This window comes from Pteronotus mesoamericanus, unplaced genomic scaffold (assembly GCF_021234165.1).
Source record: "Pteronotus mesoamericanus isolate MK-2021 breed Mesoamerican mustached bat unplaced genomic scaffold, CSHL_Meso_final scaffold_165, whole genome shotgun sequence".
NCBI lineage: Eukaryota > Metazoa > Chordata > Mammalia > Chiroptera > Mormoopidae > Pteronotus > Pteronotus mesoamericanus.
In genome coordinates, this window is record NW_026555307.1 from 5,546,984 (window position 1) to 5,570,328 (window position 23,345).

A 23,345-nucleotide genomic window follows, 5' to 3' on the forward strand; every position below is an offset into this window, starting at 1 on the left:
GATACTAAAATCAATGGGTGCCAAGTCCTTTACATAAAAAGGCTTAGAAAAATACCTACAGTCAACCCTCTCCATTTGTGGTTTCAAGCAACCAGGGATATGGAGGGCCAACTATAATATTTATTGAAAAAAATGTGCATGTGAGCGGACCCCCACAGTTCAAATCTATGTTGTTCAAGGGCCAACTGTATATATAAATTGTGAAATTAGAAGGTTATTCAACAGTTGTAATGTTAAATGTATCTTGTAAGTTATAATTGCTTTTGTGTCTAGTAGTTAAAATTTAATAGTTCTCTTAAAAATGTAAATATCCAAATTTCTTTCCATTATACGTGTGTTGTTTAGAGCCTGGAAAAATAACCCATGGTTTTTCTTTAGTCTTCACTAGGCTCGTCTACTTCTTCATTCCAGTCAGTGGGTTCCTATGGACCTTTTGGCAGGATGTCGACTTACAGTCAGTTCAGTCCAAGTTCATTAGTTGGGCAGCAGTTTGGTGCTGTTGGTGTTGGTACGTTTAGCTTTTTTCTTTCTTTCTTTTTTTTTTCTTACCACAAATTTTCAGACATCATGTTTGATGTTCCTTTATATTAAAGCCTATTGTATTAAAGTCTTCATTTAATGTCCTTATTGACTAGTGGTCCTAAAATGGTCATTTTTTGGCCCTGGCCAGGTAGCTGGGTTGGTTTGAGCATCTTCCTGATATACCAGGTTTGCAACCAATGAATGCATAAATAAGTGGAATAACAAAATTGGTGTTTCTCTTTCAAATCAATAAGTAAAATGGTCATCTCTCAGAATAATCACTTTTAAAAAAAAACAACCTAGATATATCCAATTACCAAATTTCACTGAATGTTATTTTAAGTTTATATAAGATATATACATTTAAAATAAGTATTTTTCCAACAGGGTGGGTTTTCAAAAGGGTGATTGGAGATAATGCCATTAAGGAGTATTTATATTATTTTGAATGTAGCAATTATCCCATTTAACACCACTTATGAGAGAATCTCACATATAACAAGCACATTTGGGGGCTTGATGCTTTGTTTATACTAACAGTGTTTTAGAAATATTATATTGTAAGGAAAAGAGTACTATAAGATGGACTAATAACAGTCCTACTTATGTTTGGTGGACCAAGACTATTCATTGCATGCAAAAGGTAGATGTAATCAGACCAACTCAGTGTTGTTTTGTTTTTATAGCTCTGCATTTTGTTCTTACGTACACCTGTATTAAAAGTCCCACAGTGGGCTTTTTAGATGTCATACTCTAGCCCTTAATCTTTTTTAAGTTTCATTGAAATAACCATTTATCAGTTTAATAAGTTTACTTTGTCTCACTGAATCACAAATCCAGTTTCAAATGTATCTTAGTATGCTAACAAGTTATATTGAAATTAATACCTTTTTTATATAGTTCTAATTTTTCCAGTATGTAAATGTTTGACTTATTCACAAAATAAAAAAGGATAGTGATTCAATGTTGTGAAACACAGAGAGACTTGTGGAGACAAGAGAGAAATAGCATTCAAATATAATAATTTAATTGGATCTGGATTTTTGTAAAAAGTTGATATAAAGAACGTCATAGGGACTACTGAGAAACTGAGCACAGACTGAATGTTAGATGGTGTTATTGTTGATTTTCTTAGATGTGTGTTGTGGTGGTGTGGTTAACCATATAAGAGAATGTTTTTGTTTTGGAGCGATGGTTTTGAAGTTTTGTTTTGTTTTTTAAGATTTTATTTATTTATTTATTTTTCAAGAGGGGAAGGGAGGGAGAAAGAAAGGAAAAGAAATACCAGTGTGTGGTTGCCTCTTGCACAGAGGACCTGGCCCACAACCCACGCATGTGCCCTGACTGGGAATGAAACCTGCAACCCAAAGGGTCACAGGCTGGCACTCAATCCACTGAGCAACACCAGGAGGGCAGTTTTGAAGTATTTAAGGGTACTTGTGCTCTATCTAGACAAAAGAGAAATGTGTACTTCAATATAAATAAATGAAGAAGCAGAATAGGCCTGGCAAGATGTTTGCGGTCAGTGAATCTAGATAAGGATTATATCAGTATTCAAGTGTACACTTGCAATTTTGACATAGGTTTGACATTTTTCAAAATTAAAAACTAAATATTTAATTCCTTTTAGATTTATTCTTGGATAGGTGAAATAATATAACTTTGGTTCGTGTACTTCCCAAACCTATTTAAGTAGTAAGACCAATGTTAATTACACATGTTAAATCTGTATATACCCTATGTTAGCTATAACTACTAAAATCCTATTCTTAGGATTCAAATAAGAGATGGTTGCAAATTATATTAGCCTTTTGAAATTCCTTTCACTAAGTTGAATAGTTGGCTAATGCTGGAATTACTATTATATTGGATTGGCCAAAAAGTTCATTTAGTTTTTTTCCATACAGTGGCTCTAGTTGTCTCTAACTTCATTTGAAACAATTCTGTTATATTGTATTGTGACAGCTGTCATATCAGCATGCATTTTTTTTTTCTAAAAACTTACCAAAATTGGTGAATTTTTGTGCAGCCATTTTAATACTGAAGATGGAAGAAAATACACAGCATTTTCTGTGCATTATGCTTTATTTCAAGAAAGATAAAAATGCAACTGAAACACAAAAAGATTTGTGCAGTTTATAGAGAAGGTGCTGTGACTGATCAGACCTGTCAAAAGCAGTTTGCAAAGTTTCTTGGTACTATTGACATATGACCAAATGATTTTTTGCTGTGGGGCTATCATGCATTGGGAGATGTTTAGCAGCACCCCAGCCTCTACCTACTAGAAGCCAGTAGCGGGAGATAGCCGACATATTCAAAATATCCAAATCAATAAAGTTATTAGTAAAAACTAAAAATGTGTCTTTTATTTTATGGAAAAAACTAATCAGGCTTTTCAGCCAAAGCAATACTTACCTTCTACACTACTGTGAAGTTTGCATTACTTAATACATATATATGTAGAAAAGCATTTGAACAGGGTCTAGCACATTGTGTCTACATAGTAAATACTGCTCAGCCTTTCTTCAGAGGCTGCCCCTCTAATCAGAGTATTTTGTGGTGGTGAAATATATGTTCCTTGTGAATGACTTTATTTTTAATATTTTTAGGAGTTACTGGTTTAGTATTCTTTAGGTATCACAAAGGCAGAGGATTTTAGTTGTGCTTTTCATGTTAATAGGGTAATTTTGCAGTGGTGGGTTCTTTTTAGATTATTTTATTTCAGTATTGATAGGATAATTTGTGGAGTAGCTAATTTGAAAATATATATATAAAAGTTGTTAAATGAAGAGGAAGAAAACTGTAGTGTTGATTAAGGTGACAGATGTTTCATAGAAAAGGATTTAACTCAAATACAGTCAAATACAAATTAAGCCAGATTTTAAACCATGTAAGAGACATGGTTTTCATTTTTGGTCCCTAGTATTCTGATTTTTTTAATTTATTGATTTGAAGGGGGAGGTGGAGAGAAACATTTATTTGTTGTTGCACTTATTTATGCATTCATTGGATGAATTCTTGTATATGCCCTGACCAGGGATCAAATCTATAACATTGGCCTATTGGGATGATGTTCTAATCAACTGACCTACCCAGCCAGGCCTAGTATTCTGATTTTAAATGGAAGTTTAAATAAATCAGGATTATACTATTTCTCTTTTATTAGGAAAAGTTTTTTTCCACTTTAATTTTCATATGTTGTTATAGTCTTTTTACAGTTTTATTTGCAATTTATGTCATGAAGGATTAATATCCTTATAGAGCTTTCAAAAATAAAGGTCTGCAACCCAACAGAAAAATAGGCAAGGGTTAAGAACTAACTTTGCCTTTGTCAGAAAAAAAGAAATACAAATGGCCCTTAAACATGGAAAGGTGATTAAATCTTGCTTAATAAGAGAGATACAAATTAAATCTACATCAAGATACCATTTTTCACTATCAACATGACAAAATCCAAAAGTTTGAGTATATTCTCTTTCAGCAAGATGATGGGTAAACAGAGACTATCATACATTGAAAGGATGTACCAGAGGGAATTAAAGCACTGTTTATTTTAAGCCAAAATAAGTGTTATATCCAAATATTAGGTCATTATTGACCTTAATAATTTATGGATGCTTAAGAAAAATTATCTCTTAATGTATCAAGCAGCAAAGCAACCATGGCATGCTAAGTCTCAATACTGTTAGGGGCAAGATGAAGGAGTATTGGCTGAACAGACTGACAGATGGGTATATTTTATCTGGTTAAATAGTCAAATCATACTGCACGATGATTCTTTTAGGTCTCCAGTGTTTTGTACAAGTTAATTTTTAATCACTGAGTTTGATAAATACTTAGAAGGCATGTTTATGAATTTTACACTTAACATAAAACCAGGAGGGTAGTTCATGCGTTATGGGTGACAAACTAAAGGATTATTAAAGATTTTGGTGGCCCTGGCCAGGTATCTCAGTTGGTTGGAGCATCATCCTGATATGCCAAGGTTGCAGATTCATCCTGTCATCAGGGCACATAAAAGAATCAGCCGATGAATGCATAAAGAAGTGGAACAACAAATCAATGTATCTCCCTCTCTTTTCTTCTTCTCTCTCTAAAATCAATAAATTTTTAAAAGCTTTTTAAAAATGTACTTTGGTGAAGGGTAAAGGAATTAAATATTCTAGTTAAAAGGCAGAGGTTATCAAACTGAATTTTTTTTTAAAAAAATCAGGCTATATGCTGCTTATAAGAGATGCACTGTTTGTAAGAAATACAGAAAGTAAAAAATACAGACATGACGTACCATACAAACACTGATGACAAGAAAACTATGTTAGAGAAATGATTGGACAAAAAATTTTAAAGATCAGGAGCACTATCAGAGATAGAGGGATTCTTCATAATGGCGCAGGGAGTAGTTCATCAGGAAGCTGTAACAATCCTAAATGTGTGTTTAACTTTTATAAAAATAAAACACCCAACTTTTGCAGAAAATAGTTTCTTTTCAAATAAAAATAGTTTAGTCAGTGGGATAGATCAATTCCTGATCCATAAAATGTTACATTAAATTCAGAAGGATTAAAGGCATACAAAGTCTGTCCTGAGAGTATCCATCCATGTCCAATGAAAAATAGAGGCATTTATTGAAGAAGGTACAAAATACAAAAAACATTGTACATAGGACAGTAACACTTCGGTCCCCTTCAAAGTAGGCATCTTGGGACCTCACCCAGTTCTCAGTCTCCATCAGCAGCCTGGTCATATTTTCCTGAATCTCATCAACATTGTGAAATATGTTCCCTTTCAAAGGTGATTTTAGTTTTGGGGAAAGCCAGAAGTCACAGGGCACCAAATCTGGCTGTAGGGGGGCTGAGTCACCTGGGTAATTAGATGTTTCGCCAAAAGACTTGATGAGACGTGATGCATGAGCAGGCACATTCTCATGATGAAGGTGCCAGTCATCAGTTGCCCATAGCTGTGGCTTTCTGAATCATCAGAATAGTTTCCATGGATGAATGTTCAAGCTTAACACAGAATTTGTTGCAGATTCATTGTTCTACTTGCTCAGTCATTTTGAAATCAACAGGCACACAGTATATACGCTCCCTCCTTGGCACCTGCTGCTCCAGCTGACTGGTACAGTACAGTGAAGTCGTCACTGTTCGTGCATGCACATTCCAGTCCACTCTCCTTGGCTACCAGGTGACATTGATGTCATCATACAAACCGTTCTTGTTATATCAACAATGGTTGGACTTTTTCCAGACAAACCTCGTACATAGTATCTTCTCAAATCACAAAAGAAATTAAATTTGGAATTAATAATGAAGATAACTTGAAAATACCCAAATAATTGGAAATTGAGTAAACTTGTAAATTACTAATGAATCCAAGAAGAGATCATATGGGAAATTAGAAAGTATTTATTAATTTAATGATTAAAAAGTGCAATATACCAAAAAAGAATGTAGCTAAAGCACTGCTTAGGGAAATTTCGTACCTTTAAGTACATATTTTAGAAAACAGGAAAGTTTTAAAATCAGTATCCTAAACTGCCCAGCTTAAGAAGCTAGGAAAAAAGGAAAGAAATTTAGCTCAAAAGTAGTAGAAGGAAGAAAAAAAAATTTTTTTAACATTTTTATTTTTAAAGAGGGAAAGGGAGGGAGAAGAGGGAGAGAAACATCAATGTGTGGCCTCTTTGAGTGCCCACTTCTGGGGCCCTGGCCCACAACCTAGCCACGTGCCCTGACTGGGAGTGGAACCTGCGACAAAGGGTCACCGGCTGACACTCAATTCACTTAGCAACATGAGCCAGGGCAGGAAGAAAATTTTTTAAAGCAGAAATCAACAAAATAGAAACAAGCCAAAATATATATGACATCACTTCTAAGAGTTGGTTTGATGAAAAAATTTCATAAAATTTGGTAACATACAGAGATGTTTTTGGTTGTCACAACTAGAGGTTACTACTAGTATCTAGTGGGTAGAAGCCAGGGATACTATAACATCCTACAATGCATAGGACAACAGGATAACCCCTTACAACAGAAAATGATCTGACCAAAAATGTCAGTAGTTTTGAAGGTAAGAACACTGCTCTACAGTGAAAACCACAGAATATTGCTGAGGGAAATTAAAGATCTAAATCAATGGAAAGTAAGTTCATACTTATGTGTTGCAAGACTCAATATCTTTAAGATGATTTTTTTCTTTTTTTTTTTAAGATTTTATGTATTTGTTTTTAGACAAAGAGAGGAAGAGAAACATCAGTGTGTGAAAGGTGCATCAATCAGTTGCTTCACACACCCTCAACTAGGGGTACCTGGCCCATAACCCAGGCATGTGCCCTGACCAGGAACCAAACCGGTAACCTTTTGGTCCACAGGACAGCGCTCAGTCCACTGAGCCACACCAGCTAGGGCAAGATGATTTTTCCCCCAAAACTGATTTACAGGTTGAACATAACCCTGATCAAAATCCCATCAGATTTTTTTTTTTTTTTAAGATTTTATTTTTAGAGAAAGGGGAAGGGAGGGAGGGAGAGAAACGTCATTGTGTGGTTGCCTCTCATGCATGCACTACTGAGGAAATGGCCCACAGTCCAGGCATGTGCCCTGACTGGGAATCGAACCAGCGGCACTTTGGTCACAGGACAGCACTCAGTTCACTAAGCCACACCAGCCAGGGCTCCATCAGATATTTTTTAAATAGTAATTGACACACTGATTAATTTTATGGAAATACAAAACCTAGAATAACCAAAACAGTCTTGAAGAGGATGAAAATTTGAGATTTTTACTCAGTTTCAAGATTTACTATAAATTTATAATAATCAGAACAGTGAATTGTTAACACAAATACAAGAGTAAAGAATAGTTAAGTACAGACTTCTGGTCAAGATGGCGTCATGGGCAGATATGGCTCGTCTTTTCACACAACCATATCAAAAATACAACTAAAATATAGAACAGCCATCACTGAGAAACATCAGAAATTGAGCTAAATGGAAGTCTGACAATCACAAAATTGAGTTGAGTGGGAAGACTGACAACAATGGAATTGAGTTGAGTGGAAGTTTGACAACTATGGAACTGAAGAAGCCACATCCATCCAGACTGATAGAAGGGGCCAGACATAGAACAGGCTGGCTCCAAACCCACATGGATAAAAATTGGGGAAGGGGGTATATCTTGGGAGTGAGGAGTCCCAGACCCCCAGCCCAAGATTCCAGTACCTGGAAATCCAGTGATGTCCCCACAACTTCTGGCTACAAAAAGTCCGTGGAAGAAACTACTGGAGCCCCAAGCAGTTCATCTTAACCCACACATAGACTCACCTACTGAGACTCGCGTCCTCTGAGTTCCAGCATCATAGTAGCAGCTTGGGAGGCAACAGTGGTATAGAGGGAGAAACTGACGTATCTGGCATCAATGGCCTCTGCTTAGAGGTCATTGTCACTTTGCTGAACCCTTACCCCACAGAGCCAGCAAGCTGGTGCCATATCTGAGACTCCATCAACCTGGCTAACACTATTTGACCTGCCTTGGAGATCCCCAGAGGCTCTGCCACTCCCCCCACCCCCAATTTATGGGCCCACCCAAGCTGCTTTTCCATAAGAATGACTGGTCTTGGCTCCTAAAATCCTATCAAACAAGCACAAGCTGGTTTCAGTGAGCCCCAGCAACATCAAGATTAGATTCACAGTTTGGCCTCATGTGGGAATCTCCATGCCCAGCACAAGTAGCAGCCTTCACAGATTTCTTTACAGCTCAGGCAGGGTGACCTGGGCTGACCACAGATGGAGTATGGCCTTGACCTGCATCACCCAGGAAACCCCAGGGCCAGTGCACCCAGCAGACAGCTAACAGACATATCGTAGCATGACCACTCTGCCCCTGCAGTTGATTTCTCTGTGAACACCGGAGGTTGGTGGTCAGTGGTCACAGCCAATCCTTGCAGCTGACTGGTTTGGGTAAATCCCTCCTATTGATCTGCCAACAGCAGCCAAGGCTCAACTACAGGAGGGGAGTGTACTCAGCCCACACAAAGTGCATACCACAAGTACACAGCTTGGGTGATAGGGGAAAGCTATGGTACTGGACCCTATAGGACACCAACTACATTAGGCCACACTACCAAGACAGAGTCAAAGCATCTCTACCTAATGCATAGAAAAAAACACAGGGAAGCTGCCAAAACGAGGAGACAAACAGCCCAAATGAAAGAACAGATAAAAACTCCAGAAAAAGCTAACAAAATGGAGATAACCTATCAGATGCAGAGTTAAAAGCATTGTTTATGAGGATGCTCATGAAACTTAGTGAGGACCTCAGCAGCATAAAAAAAGACCCAGTCAGAAATGAAGGATACACTAATTGGAATAAAGAACAATTTACAGGGAAACAACAGTAGAGTGGATGAAGCTGAGAACAAAATCAATGATTTGGAACATAAGGAAGCAAAAAATAACCACGCAGAACAAGGAAAAAGAATTTTGAAAAAATGAGGTAGTATAAGCAGCCTCTGGTACAACCTCAGGATGTCTAACATTCGGATCATAATGGTCCAAGTAGGAGCAAGAAATTGGAAATCTGAAAAAATAGTGAAAGAAATCTTCCTTAATTTAGTGAAGGAAATAGACATGCAAATCCAGGAAACTTAGAGTCCCGGTTATGTTAGGTGCACAGAAGCCCACTCCAAGACACATCATAATTAAAAAGCTAAAGATTAAAGATAAAGGGATACTCTTAAAATCAGCCAAAGAAGTTAGTTACCAGATGGTTGCCAGATGGGGAGGGGGAGGAGGAGCATGGGTGAAGAGGTGAGGTGAGGGGATTAAGAAGTAGAAATAAGTAGTTACAGAATAGCCATGGAGATATAAAGTAAGTATAGGAAATGGAGTAGCCAGAGAACTTACACACGTGACCCGTGGACATGAACAATGGGGGGATTGAGTGAGTAGGGGGCTCTGGGTGGAGGGGCAACTCTAATAGTATAATCAATAAAATATAATTTAAATGAAAAGAATAGCGAATATATAATGGGCACATTTAAATACTGATTTAAAACAAAAATGCCAGTATAGTACAATGGAGGGAGGAATATCTTTATCATCTTTTTTTCTTTTTAAAGACTTTATTTTTAGAGAGAGAGGGGAAAAGAAGGAGAAAGAGAAGAGAAACATCAGTGTGTGGTTGCCTCACAAGTGCCCCCTACTGGGGACCTCACCCACAGCCCAGGCGTGTGCCCTAACTGGGAATTGAACCAGTGACCCTTTGCACTCAATCCACTGAGCCATACTGGCCAGGGCTGCTGCGGCCTTTTTTTTTTTTTAAAGAGTGCGCTAAAGGAACATCAATTCGTTGTTCTACTTATTTATGCATTCATTGGTTGCTTCTTGTATGTACCCTGTCTGGAAATCAAACCCTTTGCCTAGGCATATGGGGATGACACTCTTAACCAAACTAAGCTACCCTGCCGAGGCCCTGGAGATGGAGATGTGTTTTTAACAAATGATGTTGCAGCAGCTGGATATCTGTTTGGGGAAAAAATTACAATGACCCTTATCTCACACCATATAAAAAAATAATAATTTGAATTAAATTAGTAGCAGAATTGGGGGAAGGGAGGTAGTTGTGGTATGACCAGCTCAAAGAAGAGATGTAGGATATAGAAGAGTCTGGTAACCAGGGAGAAAACAATAGAAGGTTGTCAGGTAAGGAAACCGAACAGCTTGGAGATATTAACATATATCACCAGAGTGTCCTATGTCTTGATCATTGCCCAGACATAGTAAGAAAAATGGGATAGATTTAGCTTCCCACAGAATTACTAGGAGCACTGTCCCTACATTTCTGTGGGTGTGTGGGGGGTTCTGTTAGGCTTCTCCTGGGCTAGCTGGGGCTGCAGCCTGACTGGATCACATCCCCAAGAGAGTCCTGTTAGTTCTCATCTAAGAGACTGTGCTAGTCCCTGATGCCCCATTTTAGAATGGATATTTATTAAATTAGGAGGCAAAGGGTAGGGGTAGATACCACATGAGGGTGAGTAATGGTTGAAGGAACAGGAGTTGCTTAGCCTAGAAATCAGAAGACTGATGGGCATGATGATCGTAGTCTTCAAATATTTTAAGAGTAAATGGATAAACTTCTGTGGAGTAGACTGGTGAAAATAAGGAAGGTCGTGAGAGAAGAAGTAGGCATACAAGGGAGGTGCTGAGGTGGTTTGAACTTTTATCCTGAGAGCAGTGGAAAGCCATCAACATTGTAGTAATGTGATTATACAATATTTGAATTTCATAAAAGATTACTCACTACCACCTTTAGATTGGATTTTGGGAAGGGAGAAGGGATATAGAGATAGTTCATCCCAGAGAAAACCTACATAGATTAAATAATAAGTAACAAGAAAGCACAGCATATAAAAAATGAATAATCCGTTAAGTACTATGGAAACTTAAAGAAGATTGTCCTAACCTAGCATAGCAAAGAATTTGGGCCCTTTCTAGGAATTTGTTGCTTGCATGACCGAAACTTTGTGGTGGCAGTAGGCAGAATGAAGCCACACAGTGCCATCCTGAGTAGAAGTATTAAAATGGACTGGAGTCCTTTGTCTGTTGCCTTAGAAATGCGGGGAAAGGACTTCATAGACCTGTGTTCCAGTCTGACCTTTTGTGCAGATATTCGGGATTAAAATTATTGAACCTTAATGTTGGTGTAGAATGTACCATTTCGGCCACTTCTATCTGATGTGGGTCCCTGCTGTCTCTTTTGCACAGCTGCTTAGAACAGTATGGCATATTTTAGGAAAATTTTTGCATCTGGGATTCTAGAGAATATATTGGCTTGTATTTTTTTTCCCTGTACAGTATTATCAGAGTAATTTTTAATTACTCAAACTAATTTTTAATGCACTTTCATTAATTTCTAGGGTGATCAATTTGTGATACAGGAGGGTGGTGAAAATTATTAAAATAGTATGTGACTAAATATAACTGAATGGTTTAAAATTTTAAAAAAGATTTTTTTGTCATTAAAAAAAATCTCTTAAAGCTGGAAGCTCCTTGACATCCTTTGGAACAGAAACATCAAACAGTGGTACCTTATCCCAAAGTAGTGCAGTTGGTTCAGCCTTTACACAGGATACAAGATCTGTAAAAACACAGTTATCTCAAGGTAAGCTGTTTTTTCCTTCAAATATTTTCATTCTAAACTTCTATAGTGGTTTTTACCCTCTGTGAATGTAAGAAATTTTGCAGCTTGTAAATCACATGTATAATTTCTATTTGGTTCTTTTAAAATTTTTCTCTTAATTGCTGTTGCAATAAGTATATTAAAGAATGACTTCTACTATTTAGACTTTTTACAATTCTTAGATCATAAAACTGAAGCAGTGAATTTTCTGTAAGTTTGACTTTTTTGCAAAACAAGTATAATATAAATTGTATAATAATACTTAAGTATATCAAATTAATTCGAGTTATCACTGAAGATGAACTCTCCTTAATGAATTTGAAATAAACAGATGAAAAAACAAATTACTCATTATGCTCTTGCATCTTTCGTACCATCCTCACGGGATTTAGATCAGTGATTTTCAGCCAGTGTGCTGCAAGAATTTTTAGGCCCTGGCCGGGTAGTTCAGTTGGCTAGAGTGTCAACCTGATACACCAAAGTTGCAGGGTTGATCACCAGTCAGGGCACGTACAAAAATCAACTAATGAATGCATAAATAAATGGAACAACAAATTGATGTCTCTCTCTCTCTCTCTGTCTCACACTCTCGCTCCCTTCCTCCCTCTCATCAAAAAAAGCAATTAAAAACAAATTTTAAAAACATGCAATACCAGACTATTTAGTCAGGGGCACTGACCTCTTCCCCTGAGATTGTCAAAAAAATGGCAGTAGCCAACATAACAGTAGCTGTCCCAGTGTGAATGGATCAAAATTACAAGTGTATTTTGTCAGATTGGTAAAAAATAAATATTTTTGGTGTGCCACAGAATTTTGGTAATTGTTTTGTGTGCTATGAGATGAAAAAGGTTGAATGTCACTGATCTAGAGCAGTAGTTCTCATTGTGGACCACCCACAACTGGAATTACCTAGAGTGCTTAAAAATGTAGATCCTGAGAACTGCTATATCAGAATCCCTGGAGCTTGTGGGGTCTGCATCTTAAATAAGATGCTTAAACTATTCTGTTTCTTTTTTTATTTTTTTTTACCCCCACCCAGTCTTACAGCCTTAAGGGCTCCCAAGATTTCATACCTATTTTATCTGCTGCCAAAATAGATATTATTAGCTCACTGCTTTATATGGGTATTTACTTCCACCCCCGCCCCCCAATATAGAGAGAGGGGAAGGGCAGGAGAAAGAGAGGGAGAGAAACAGCTATGTTTAAGAGAAACATTAGTCCAACTGCAGACCTGGACCACAAATAGGCATGTGCCCTGACTGGGAATCGAACTGGTGACCTTTAGGTTCCTAGGCTGGCACTCAATCCACTGAGCCACACCAGCCAGGGCTGGATGTTTACTTTTCAATAAAAACAGTGTGAAGTCCTTTCAGAAAGATACTGTTATCACAGGACAATATTTTTAAAAGCAATTGAGGATAAAATCAAGCTAATGCTAAACATAATTCTATTTCACTTGAGATATTTTGAAATAGTTGTTACTATTATTTATATTGATTTAAAATAACTTTTAAAATATACTAAAGATTTGTTGTAGATGGATTATAAATACAGTAAGCATAAGAAAGAAAATTAAAATACAGTCTCACTACCCAAAAATAAGAAATATTTATATTTTCTTGTGCATACTTCCAGACTCTCTTTAGATTGTGTATTTTTATTATGTGTATTGGTTTGTTATTTTATTTTTTAATTTTTTCTTAGGGAAAATATTTAATCTTTTTAAGCATTAGTTTCCTAAACTATAAAATGAGACTTTACTGGTAACTAACAGACTTATTATGAGGATTAATTTTTTTTAATATATGCAGTGCCCGTAGGATAGTGTCTACCACGTAGAACATGATCAGTAGATGTTAGCTAATAACTAATAACCAGCATTAACCTTAATATGAAAACACCAGAAGAATTCTTATTAAAAGCATAAATAAGGATGCCTATTATCAGTACTGTTCAGCATTGTTCTGGAATTTTTAGCCTAATTAGGAACACATGAAAAAGGAAAAAGGCATAGATATTAAGATCCACATTATTTGTTAATGCCATGACTTTCTACTTAGAATTAAGAATTCACTGAAAAGTGAATTCCTAGAAATAATAAGGGACTTAGCCCTGGCTGGTGTGGCTCAGTGGATTGAGCTTTGGCCTGTGAACCAAAGGGTCGCTGGTTCGATTCCCAGTCAGAGCACATGCCTCCCATGCTTGGGTTGCATGCCAGGTCCCCAGTAGGGGGTGCACAAGAGGCAACCACACATTGATGTTTCCCTCTTTCTCTTTCACTTTCTCTAAAAATAAATAACTAAAATCTTTAAAGAAAAAATAATAAGGGACTTAAAGGGAAAATGTAAAGTAAATATACAAAAATCAATAGTCTTCTAACCTAACCTAATTATGTAAGGGGGATGAAATAGGATGTTCAAAATAATGAGAAATAGAAATTATGTATAAAATACATAATGAGAAATAAGACCAACTTCTATGATGAAAAATATAAACAGTAATAGAGGGACTGAATAAGAAAATAAAATTTGAAAAACATCTTATTTCTAGATACAGAGATAAAATATTGGGAAAGCTTTACTTGTCATATTAATTAAATTTACTGTACTTCTAATAAATGTAAATGAGATAATATGAGAATTTAAACACATGCATATACTATCTTAAATATAAATGTGGATGCCCTGACCGGTGTGGTTCAGTCGGTTGGGCATCATCATGCAAAGCAAAACATTGCCAGATTCCTGGTAGGGTACATGCCTGGGGTGTAGATTTGGTCCCCAGTCAGGGAGCATAGGAGAGGCAGCTAATCGATGTTTCTCTCCCTTTCTTTCTCCCTCCCTTCTCTTTCAAAAAATAAATAAAATCTTTTTAAAAAAATAAACATGGCAGTATAACTACATATTTTAAAAATCAAAGCAACAAGATAGGGCTTACTCATTGATAAAATATGCGTAAAATAAAGCACTGTAGGAATAAATTAAGGGATGAATGGAACAAAAGTCAGAAACACATCCCAGTATAAATAAATAATTAATGTATGACAGAGATACTATTTTTAAGTTAGAGAAAGTCTAGCCCTGGCCGGGGTAGCTCAGTGGATTGAGTGCCAGCTTGCAAATCAGAGGGGCTGCCAGTTCGATTCCCAGTGTGAGGCACATGCCTGGGTTGCAGGGCAGGTCCCCAGTAGGGGGCGTGCAAGGGGCAGCCACACACTGATGTTTCTCTTTCTCCCTCCCTTCCCCTCTCTAAAAATAAATAAATAAAATCTTTGAAAAGTGAAATAAAAAAAATTCTTTTTAAAAAACACTAGCTGTTCAATAAATGGTGTTGAGACAGACAACTGCCTGATCATTTGGGGAAAATTAACTAGATTCCTTCCCTCATACCTAGGACTAAACTAAATTTTTTTTAAAAATTTAAGTACATATTTATTAGAAGAAAGGGGGTATATTTATATAAAGAATGGCAGAGAAGGCCTGGGAATCTTTTTACCTTTACCAGCTATAATTTCTGAATTTTATAAAATTAAAACACCTAGAATTTTTTTTACCTGTGTCAAGAATGTGAAGTGAGCTCAAGAGGTGTGTTGTTGTTATGCTAAAATAGCTATTGTATTTATTCCTAATAATGTTTCTAGTATTGTCTATATTTCCATATTTATAACAAAATTGCCATCATGACTAGTAGATGTTAATTACAGTGGTTTTAAAGTACACAAAAAATGAGTTCTTACTTGCTGTGATTGTCCTATTGCTTGTGATTCTGCAATACTTGCAAGAGGGTCTTTTCACAAAGAAAAGTCTGATGAAGTTAGTTTTATAAACTTAGAAAATTATTTGATGTAGAATCATAAAACTAACTAAACAATAGGATTTTCAGAAAACTTAGTTCTTATTTTATAAATTAAATCCCTTTGTAAGGTTTAAGTGATTACAAAATGTCTTCTCCTTGACCAAAACTTACATAAACCTCCATGATTTCCCATTATAACCAATGGGAAAGTAAATAGTGTTTCTATTAATGGCAGAGTAAACTTTGGCATTAATAGCTGGAAATGGTGATTCACATTTGCAGTTGCATACTTTAGATAACCATAAAGTTGGGGACCGTTACTAATAAATGGTTGCTGAGGCATCCAGTGCATAACCACCAATGCTTTGTCAGCATTCACCAGTTCACCAGTTGTTTGGAGCCTGTGCAGATATGCACAGGTGGCTAGTGACATTTCCAGCATATTTGGGATGTTTTTAAGTAAAATGAACATAATTTATTTTAAGCAAAATATTTTGGTGCTGTATGGTAGGATATGAGAGCACCTTGAACAGAGATTTATCACAAACAATATAGGGACAAGTATGATGGGAGCACCTGGTATTGCATTCTTCTGTTCATTTTGTAAGTACAAAACGTATATTAAACAAAAACTTGACAAGATATCATTTAAATGACAAGGAATGAATATCACTGCTGTGTAATTATCCGAAGGGCTTTTTAGTATTAATGTTTACCCAAGCCCCTAAGGAATTGAAGAACTTCGCCTAACTTTGTAGTTCTTGACTTCCTTCATAGAAATAATTTATTGGAGCTAGTACCTGTAGCTATAAAGATACCATTTTGGACATATCTTCAGAAAGTACTAAAAATATCAAAGCCTCTGGAAATAATGGCTAAAGTATCAATTGAATCTTGTGGTTATAGTTACTGTGGGAAACTGGTATCTAACCCTACAGCATGATCTTGGGTAGTACTCCTAGGGAATCTTGTACCAGGCCGAAATTTTTGAAAAACTTATTTAAACCTTATTTCAATGGGTAGAAATACAGGTAGAATGCCAGAGTTTTTTGTTTCAGGGTTTTTGTTTTGTTTTTACCTTTTTTTTTTTTTTTTCCTTTAAATGACCAGCCCACTAAAGAGAATCAGTTTTAAACTCTGGACTAGTGCATAGATTAACTCAAGTTTGTGCTAAGGATTTTAATTGGTAGAAGTAAAACTGGACTTTTTTTGTAGGGTCTAGTTTATTTTGAAATCCCCAAAGGATAGGGTAGTTTCTTATCTTTTGGTTACGTTTTAGGTCGTTCAAGCCCTCAGTTAGATCCTTTGAGAAAAAGTCCTACCATGGAACAAGCAGTACAGACCGCCTCGGCCCACTTACCTGCTCCGGCACCTGTTGGGAGAAGGAGCCCTGTATCAACCAGGCCTTTACCATCTACCAGCCAAAAAGCAATAGAGAATCAAGAGCACAGGCGAGGTAGAACTTTAGCTATTTACTAATTCCTTAATTGACTCATCAACATTTTCCATTCACCTTATTTTCATTAAAAAGATACACTTTATATGAATTATCCTAGAAGGTTTAAACTGAACTTAAGAGAATGTTCATTCTTTCAAATTTGGCTCAAAGTAGTGATGGTGGTGGGGGTATAGATTTGGGAGTGGTTGTTTTGGGGGTTTTTTTTTCCCCTCATTTCTAACTTTACAGAAGTTTTTGATTATGTGTCCTGAGTTAATTTGTTACTCTCTGTGTCCTTTATAGCTGAAGTACACAAAGTTTCAAGACCAGAAAATGAGCAACTCAGAAATGATAACAAGAGACAAATAGGTAAGTTACTTGGATCTGAAATCCATATTTTATGCTTCTTTGTTAATAGAGAACATTTGAAATGTGTAGTGAATAATTACAGTTAAAAAAAATGAATGGCAAGGGTTGGTGGCTATAAAGGAGTAGCTCGGGAGTTTCACTGTGGTTACAAAACAGTTTTTTATCTTATTTTTGAGGGTAGTTGTGTGGATCTGTATGTGTGGCAAAATGTCATGGAACTATACATAAAGACTGCTGAAAAATAAGTATATACAATATTGTTGAAAACTGAATGAGATCTGTAATGTGGTTAATGGTATTGTGCCAGTGTCAATTTCCTGATTTTGATAATGTATAGTAGTTAACTAAAATGTTAGCTTTAGAGGAGAAGTTGGGTGATGGGGGTGTAGGACCACTCTGCTAATTTTTAAGGGTTTTTTCCTAGTTATTTTAAATTAAGTTTCTTTTAAGCATCACTGCATTTCTGGAATAAACCCTACTTGACAGTAGGCATTTTGTCTTTTGATATGTTCTTGAATGTTACTCTGCTGATAGGATTTGTCCACTTAATATTTACATAGTTGTGTGGCTTCATTTTTTTGTACTATCTTTTATATTCATTTTTTACACTTTTGTGTCTGTTTCATATTAGCATTATAAAATTGTTTTCATTGTTTTCTGTGCTATTAAGAATAGAATTATCTGTACCTTAAAAGTTTGATGTTTTCTCATTAAAATTATTTAAGCCCTGAGCCTTTTTTTAAAGTAATTGTTCAAGAACTAACTTTCTCTCATGGTCACTTATTTAATAAGGTTGTATATTTTATCCATTTTTTAATCTATATTATTTATCCCAAATTTATCTATTTTATTAATATTTTCTAATTTACTAGTAGAAAATAAATAAAGCTCTTTCAAATTAAAAAATTAAGGCAACATGTAATCACCTGACTTGGGTAAGAATTGGAAAGTGATCTTTCACTTAATTTTGGAAAGCTAGATATATTTTAAGTGTATAAACCCCTCATTTGTCCTGTACACTTTTATATGTGTTTTTATTTGTGCTGTGTGCCATAGGATACAGAGTTTCTAGTTTATTATATTTCACTTTTTTTTTTAATTTGGAAAAAGAACCGCTTCTCTCAAGATGAAATAATTACTATACTGTCATCATTTAAAAATAATATAAAACAGCCCTGGCTGGGTGGCTCAGCTGTTTGGATCTTCATCCCACGTACCAGAGGGTTGCAGGTTCCCTCATCGGGGCGTGGGTAGGAGGCAACTAATTGATGTTTCTCTCTTGCATCAGTGCATGCTTGCGCGCCTGCCCCCCGCCCCTTCACACACTCCCCTCTACACCCCACCTTCCTTTCTTTAAAAAAAATTATATAAAATAATGCCTTGGCCGGAGTGGCACAGTGGATTGAGCACCTGCCTGCAAACCAAAACCTCACAGGTTCAGTTCCCAGGCAGGGCTCATGCCTGGTTTGCAGGTCATGTCCCCAGTTAGAGGTGTTTGAGAGGCAACCAATCTGTGTATCTCTTGCACATTGATGTTTCTCTCCCTCTCTTTCTCCTTCCCTTCCCATCTCTCTAAAATCAATAAATAAAATCTTTTAAACATTATTTAAAATACTAAATAAAAGTATATTTCACTTCTCTTCAAAACTCATCACCCAGAGCCTCATTAACAGAGCAGTGGCTAATCTTTTAGATTTTTTTCTCTTATAATTTTACAGATAAAGACTATATTTAAACTTTTTTAATTTTAAAGATTTTTATTTATTTATTTTTTAGACAGATGTGAAGGGAGGGAGAGAGAGAAGGAGAGAAACATCAGTGTGTGAGAGATGCATCGTGAGAGATACATCAACTGGTTGCCTCTTGCACACTCCCAGCGGCGACCTGGCCCACAACCCAGGCATGTGTCATGACTGGGAATCGAACCAGCAACCCTTTGGTTCACAGGCTGGCACTCTGTCCGCTGAGCCACACCAGCCAGGGCTAAATCTTTTTTTTTTTTTTTTAAGACAGAAAGATCATGCTGTACTTCCTGGCTTCTGGCCAAGACATTTTTAATAGTAAAGTTTAATGTTTTAAATATCCTGCTTAACTAGATTTAAGTGTCTGGATGTGCTGCTGCAGGGGGGTTGTGATTTATTTTCTCAAACCTGGGCAGTTACCCAAACTTTAGTAAACACAAACCTGTCATTCTGTAATCACTTCTGATCTTTGTCAGCATGTATTAAACATTACACATAATTCTAATCATTGAATTGATACTGTTTTGTGCTCTGTATGTTTCTGTTAACTCACATCAAGTACTATTCCGTGTTCCTGTTTTGCTTTGTTTTTTTAACTATTACTCTTACATTGGATATTTGAGTTCTCAAGCTTTCACTATAATTCATGCTGCTTTTGTGTTGCTTTATCATACCTTGTAAATCCTATTATTATATTATATTGCAGAAAAAGACTAGGTACAGAAAGACTTGAATAATATGGAGCCACTTAGAGGGAGACCAATAAAGATGGAATAGAAAAGGGTTGGACTGGTTAAGACCTGGTGCTTCTTGTCTTTTGTGTTATCTGTAATGTAGAAATAACACCACCTACCTTGCAGTTTGTTCTTGTTCATGTTCATTTATTTTTCTTACTATACCTTTGGTCCCTGTGATCCTTTCCATAAAAAGCTTCCTAAATTTTGAGAACACACTCTGTGTTTGGTACTCTGTAGGTGTTACTGATATGAGCAAAACATAGCCTCTGCCCTCAAGGGGTATACAGTAATTTTGTACTAACGTCTCCCAAATTGGCTGTGTGTTGTATCAGTTACACATATGAGTGTGGACCTCATAAATATGAATTTCATGTGTGCTATATATTAAATGTTAATGAAACTTCACTTTTTACATAAAACATACAAATATAATATATGGAGACTTGTAAGCATTTCTGTTTACCATTTAACATAAAAACTACAATAATGGCTTCTGTCTTAAACTGGCTTATTTTTTCTTTATTAACATAGTTCCAGGTGCTCCTTCAGCTCCAAGGAGAGGGCGTGGGGGTCATCGAGGTGGCAGGGGACGATTTGGTATTCGGCGAGATGGTCCTATGAAATTTGAGAAAGACTTTGACTTTGAAAGTGCAAATGCACAATTTAACAAGGAAGAAATTGACAGAGAATTTCATAATAAACTTAAATTGAAAGGTAAATTTTTACTTTACTCAGAAAATACTCTTATTTGACTTGTGAATCATTGCTGTTTAGTAAAAGTCTTGACTTTTATGGTATGTGCCCCCTTTTTTTTTTTCAGTAGAAGATAAACTTGAGAAACAAGAGAAGCCTGTAAATGGCGAAGATAAAGGAGACTCAGGAGTAGATACTCAAAACAGTGAAGGAAATGCAGATGAAGAAGATCCACTTGGACCTAATTGCTATTATGACAAAACTAAATCCTTCTTTGATAATATTTCTTGTGATGATAATAGGTACAGTCCTTTAAGCTGCTCTTCAGCTCTTAAGAGGTTGAAGTGTGAAATTATTTCTTATAAATTCATAAAGTTTAATGACTACTTAAAAATATCTAATGGTTTATTTTTTAATGTTTTACTTTGCTGAAAGAAAATAAGTGTGCTAAAATTAGAATTAGTGATTAAAACAGAAATGGTCATCTAACATCTAAGACAGACCTTTTACTTTACCCCTCTACAATGTAGTTCAAATAAAGCCAGGGCCAAAAGTACCAATGTTACTTTGAAGTCTGCTAATGTAGTAAAACTCTGCCACATTTCAGTTAATGTGGATCCAGAAAATTGTCAGGTTAAGTAAAGGACCTAGCATAACAAACTTAAGAGTCCCAGGGTTTCTGCTGACCAATCCAAACTGCCCTTCTGGCTGCAATTTAGTGCCACCTGGTGGCAGTTGTCTACTTCAGTTTAAACATGAATGGGGATAATGCTGGGTCCTGTGATTGGGCTCTGTGATAGGAACTCCAGCAGCAATTCAGACACTTGCTTCATGCATCAAGTTCAGGAATTGGTCAGGATCATAGTGGGAATTCAGGGATTTACCTCCTACTCCCAGATCCCTGAGACAGAGTTTCCTTTACTGGCTTTGCCTTCTCTTCCACTTGAGCTAAGTGGAGGGTGGAGTTAATTGCCAATTCCATTATATCAGTGCTGTTACCATGTTTTATCAACTATATTTGTAAGAATCTAAATACCAGTCATATTTTCACATGAAATTTAACAATATGATAGGAAATATTGCCATGGACAGCTTGTGGTGACTTAGGTAAGGTGCTTATTCTTGATCTTTAGAAATTGCTTCTGCTTAATTTGGGAATTAGTGCTACATAGTTTTTCTTGAAAATGTCCTTTAAAAATGTTCTTTGATATACGCTAAAGATTATTTGTTCTTATAATAGAGAACGGAGACCAACCTGGGCTGAAGAAAGAAGATTAAATGCTGAAACATTTGGAATCCCACTTCGTCCAAACCGTGGCCGTGGGGGGTACAGAGGCAGAGGTCTTGGTTTCCGTGGTGGCCGAGGACGTGGTGGTGGCAGAGGTGGTACCTTCACCACCCCTCGAGGATTCCGTGGTGGATTCAGAGGAGGTCGTGGGGGCAGGGAGTTTGCAGATTTTGAATATAGGGTAAATATATGCTTTTCATAAAACTACATGCCAAACAGCATGCATTTCAGTGAAACTCAACATGTGTTATTTATTTTGGGTGAATATTCTTAGGGCATTTGTATAACTTTCATTTTCACCTGATTATTATATTGATATAATTTTACAGAGCAGTAACTTCTTGGGTAATAAGTATCTTTTGTCTATTATAAAACTGTGGTTTTAGATTTTTATGGACTGGTAAAATTTCCCCCCAAAAAACTATTAAAGACTGACCTAGGATTATTTTTTTTTTAATTATCTATTTTAAAGGGTTTTTTTGTTTGTTTGTTTTTGTTTTTTGCTGGAGGCTCAGGGGATCGTTAAAGGCACTATCCAAAAAAGAATTATACCATCTGTATTTCAGATTACAAAGTATGCTTTAACACCAAAAGAGTCTAGGAAGGATATACTTAATAACAGAAGACAAACCTATGTGTTTAATAGCAGCTAACATTTCTATACTATTTTTCACTTACTAGACATTGTTCTAAATGTTTTTCATATATTAACTCACTTAAACCTCACAGCAACTCTGTGGTGTAGGGTTTTTTTAATCGCCATTTTACAAATGAGGAAATAGGTATAGAGATAATAAATAATTTGCCCAAGGTCAGCTTGTAAGTGATGCTAAGTCTTGAACCTAGTAAATTTGTTCCTCAGTCAATGCTCTTAATTTACTTTTGTGGAAAACTCAACTACATTTTATTTTGCCAGGGTCTTGAAAATCTCATGACATAATGACATTCGGTAACTGTTGCTAAAAAATTGTATAGCTCTGTATAGTATGTTTATATGTTATTCATTTAAAGGAGTCTGTAAATTAGTGTCACTATCCTAGTTTATTGACTTTTAGGAATGGTGGAGAGGAAGGTATATACTCACAGAAAGATCAAAATCCCCTTGTAAAGAGGTCTAGGAATTGCCAAGAACAGCTAGACACAAAAGGACCTGCTGGTAGGAATTTCATTGTCCAATATTTAAAACTGACTGTTGCTGAGATCCTTCTTAAATGTTCAGTTTTAGTGACTTTTGCGTCTGATCTGTTAATTTTGATGGCTTTGGTATTTGTCTTATCACAGCCAAGACTGCCTTGTCATTAGCTCAGTCTCTCCAGTAATCGTTGTCTAGTGGAATTGCAGCACTTCTGCAAAATTGCCATAGCACCTGGAAGACTAGAAAATGTTTTTTGCTTGCCACTATTTCTGCTCTTGCCAGTGACATTTTGCTTACAAAATTCAGTAGCCTTTTCACAGATATTTGCCCTTAATTCCCCTGCAATATTTGACATTCATGACCAACCACCCAACTTGAAGTCTTTCTTGTTTTTTTTAACACTCTTGATTTTTTAAATACAACACATTTCTCAATACAGTCTATAAGATGCT

The 23,345-nt window shown here is 36.2% G+C and overlaps 1 protein-coding gene across 7 annotated transcripts in view; it reads left to right on the top strand.

The window, feature by feature from the left end:
• The window catches only part of LSM14A (LSM14A mRNA processing body assembly factor), a 53,156-nt gene that overhangs the window by 24,399 nt on the left and 5,412 nt on the right, over nucleotides 1-23,345 (top strand). The window contains exons 3-10 of one of the 7 annotated variants that reach the window (XM_054588992.1): nucleotides 379-508; nucleotides 11,556-11,678; nucleotides 16,771-16,947; nucleotides 17,233-17,298; nucleotides 20,309-20,491; nucleotides 20,601-20,772; nucleotides 21,711-21,939; nucleotides 22,814-23,251. In XM_054588992.1, coding sequence (XP_054444967.1) covers nucleotides 379-508; nucleotides 11,556-11,678; nucleotides 16,771-16,947; nucleotides 17,233-17,298; nucleotides 20,309-20,491; nucleotides 20,601-20,772; nucleotides 21,711-21,939; nucleotides 22,814-22,876 — 1,143 coding nt within the window. In that variant the 3' untranslated portion in view covers nucleotides 22,877-23,251. Of the gene's footprint in view, nucleotides 1-378; nucleotides 509-11,555; nucleotides 11,679-16,770; nucleotides 16,948-17,232; nucleotides 17,299-20,308; nucleotides 20,492-20,597; nucleotides 20,773-21,710; nucleotides 21,940-22,813; nucleotides 23,253-23,345 lie in introns of those variants that run through there. The other 6 variants (XM_054588991.1, XM_054588993.1, XM_054588994.1 and 3 more) reach the window with 6 other exon arrangements.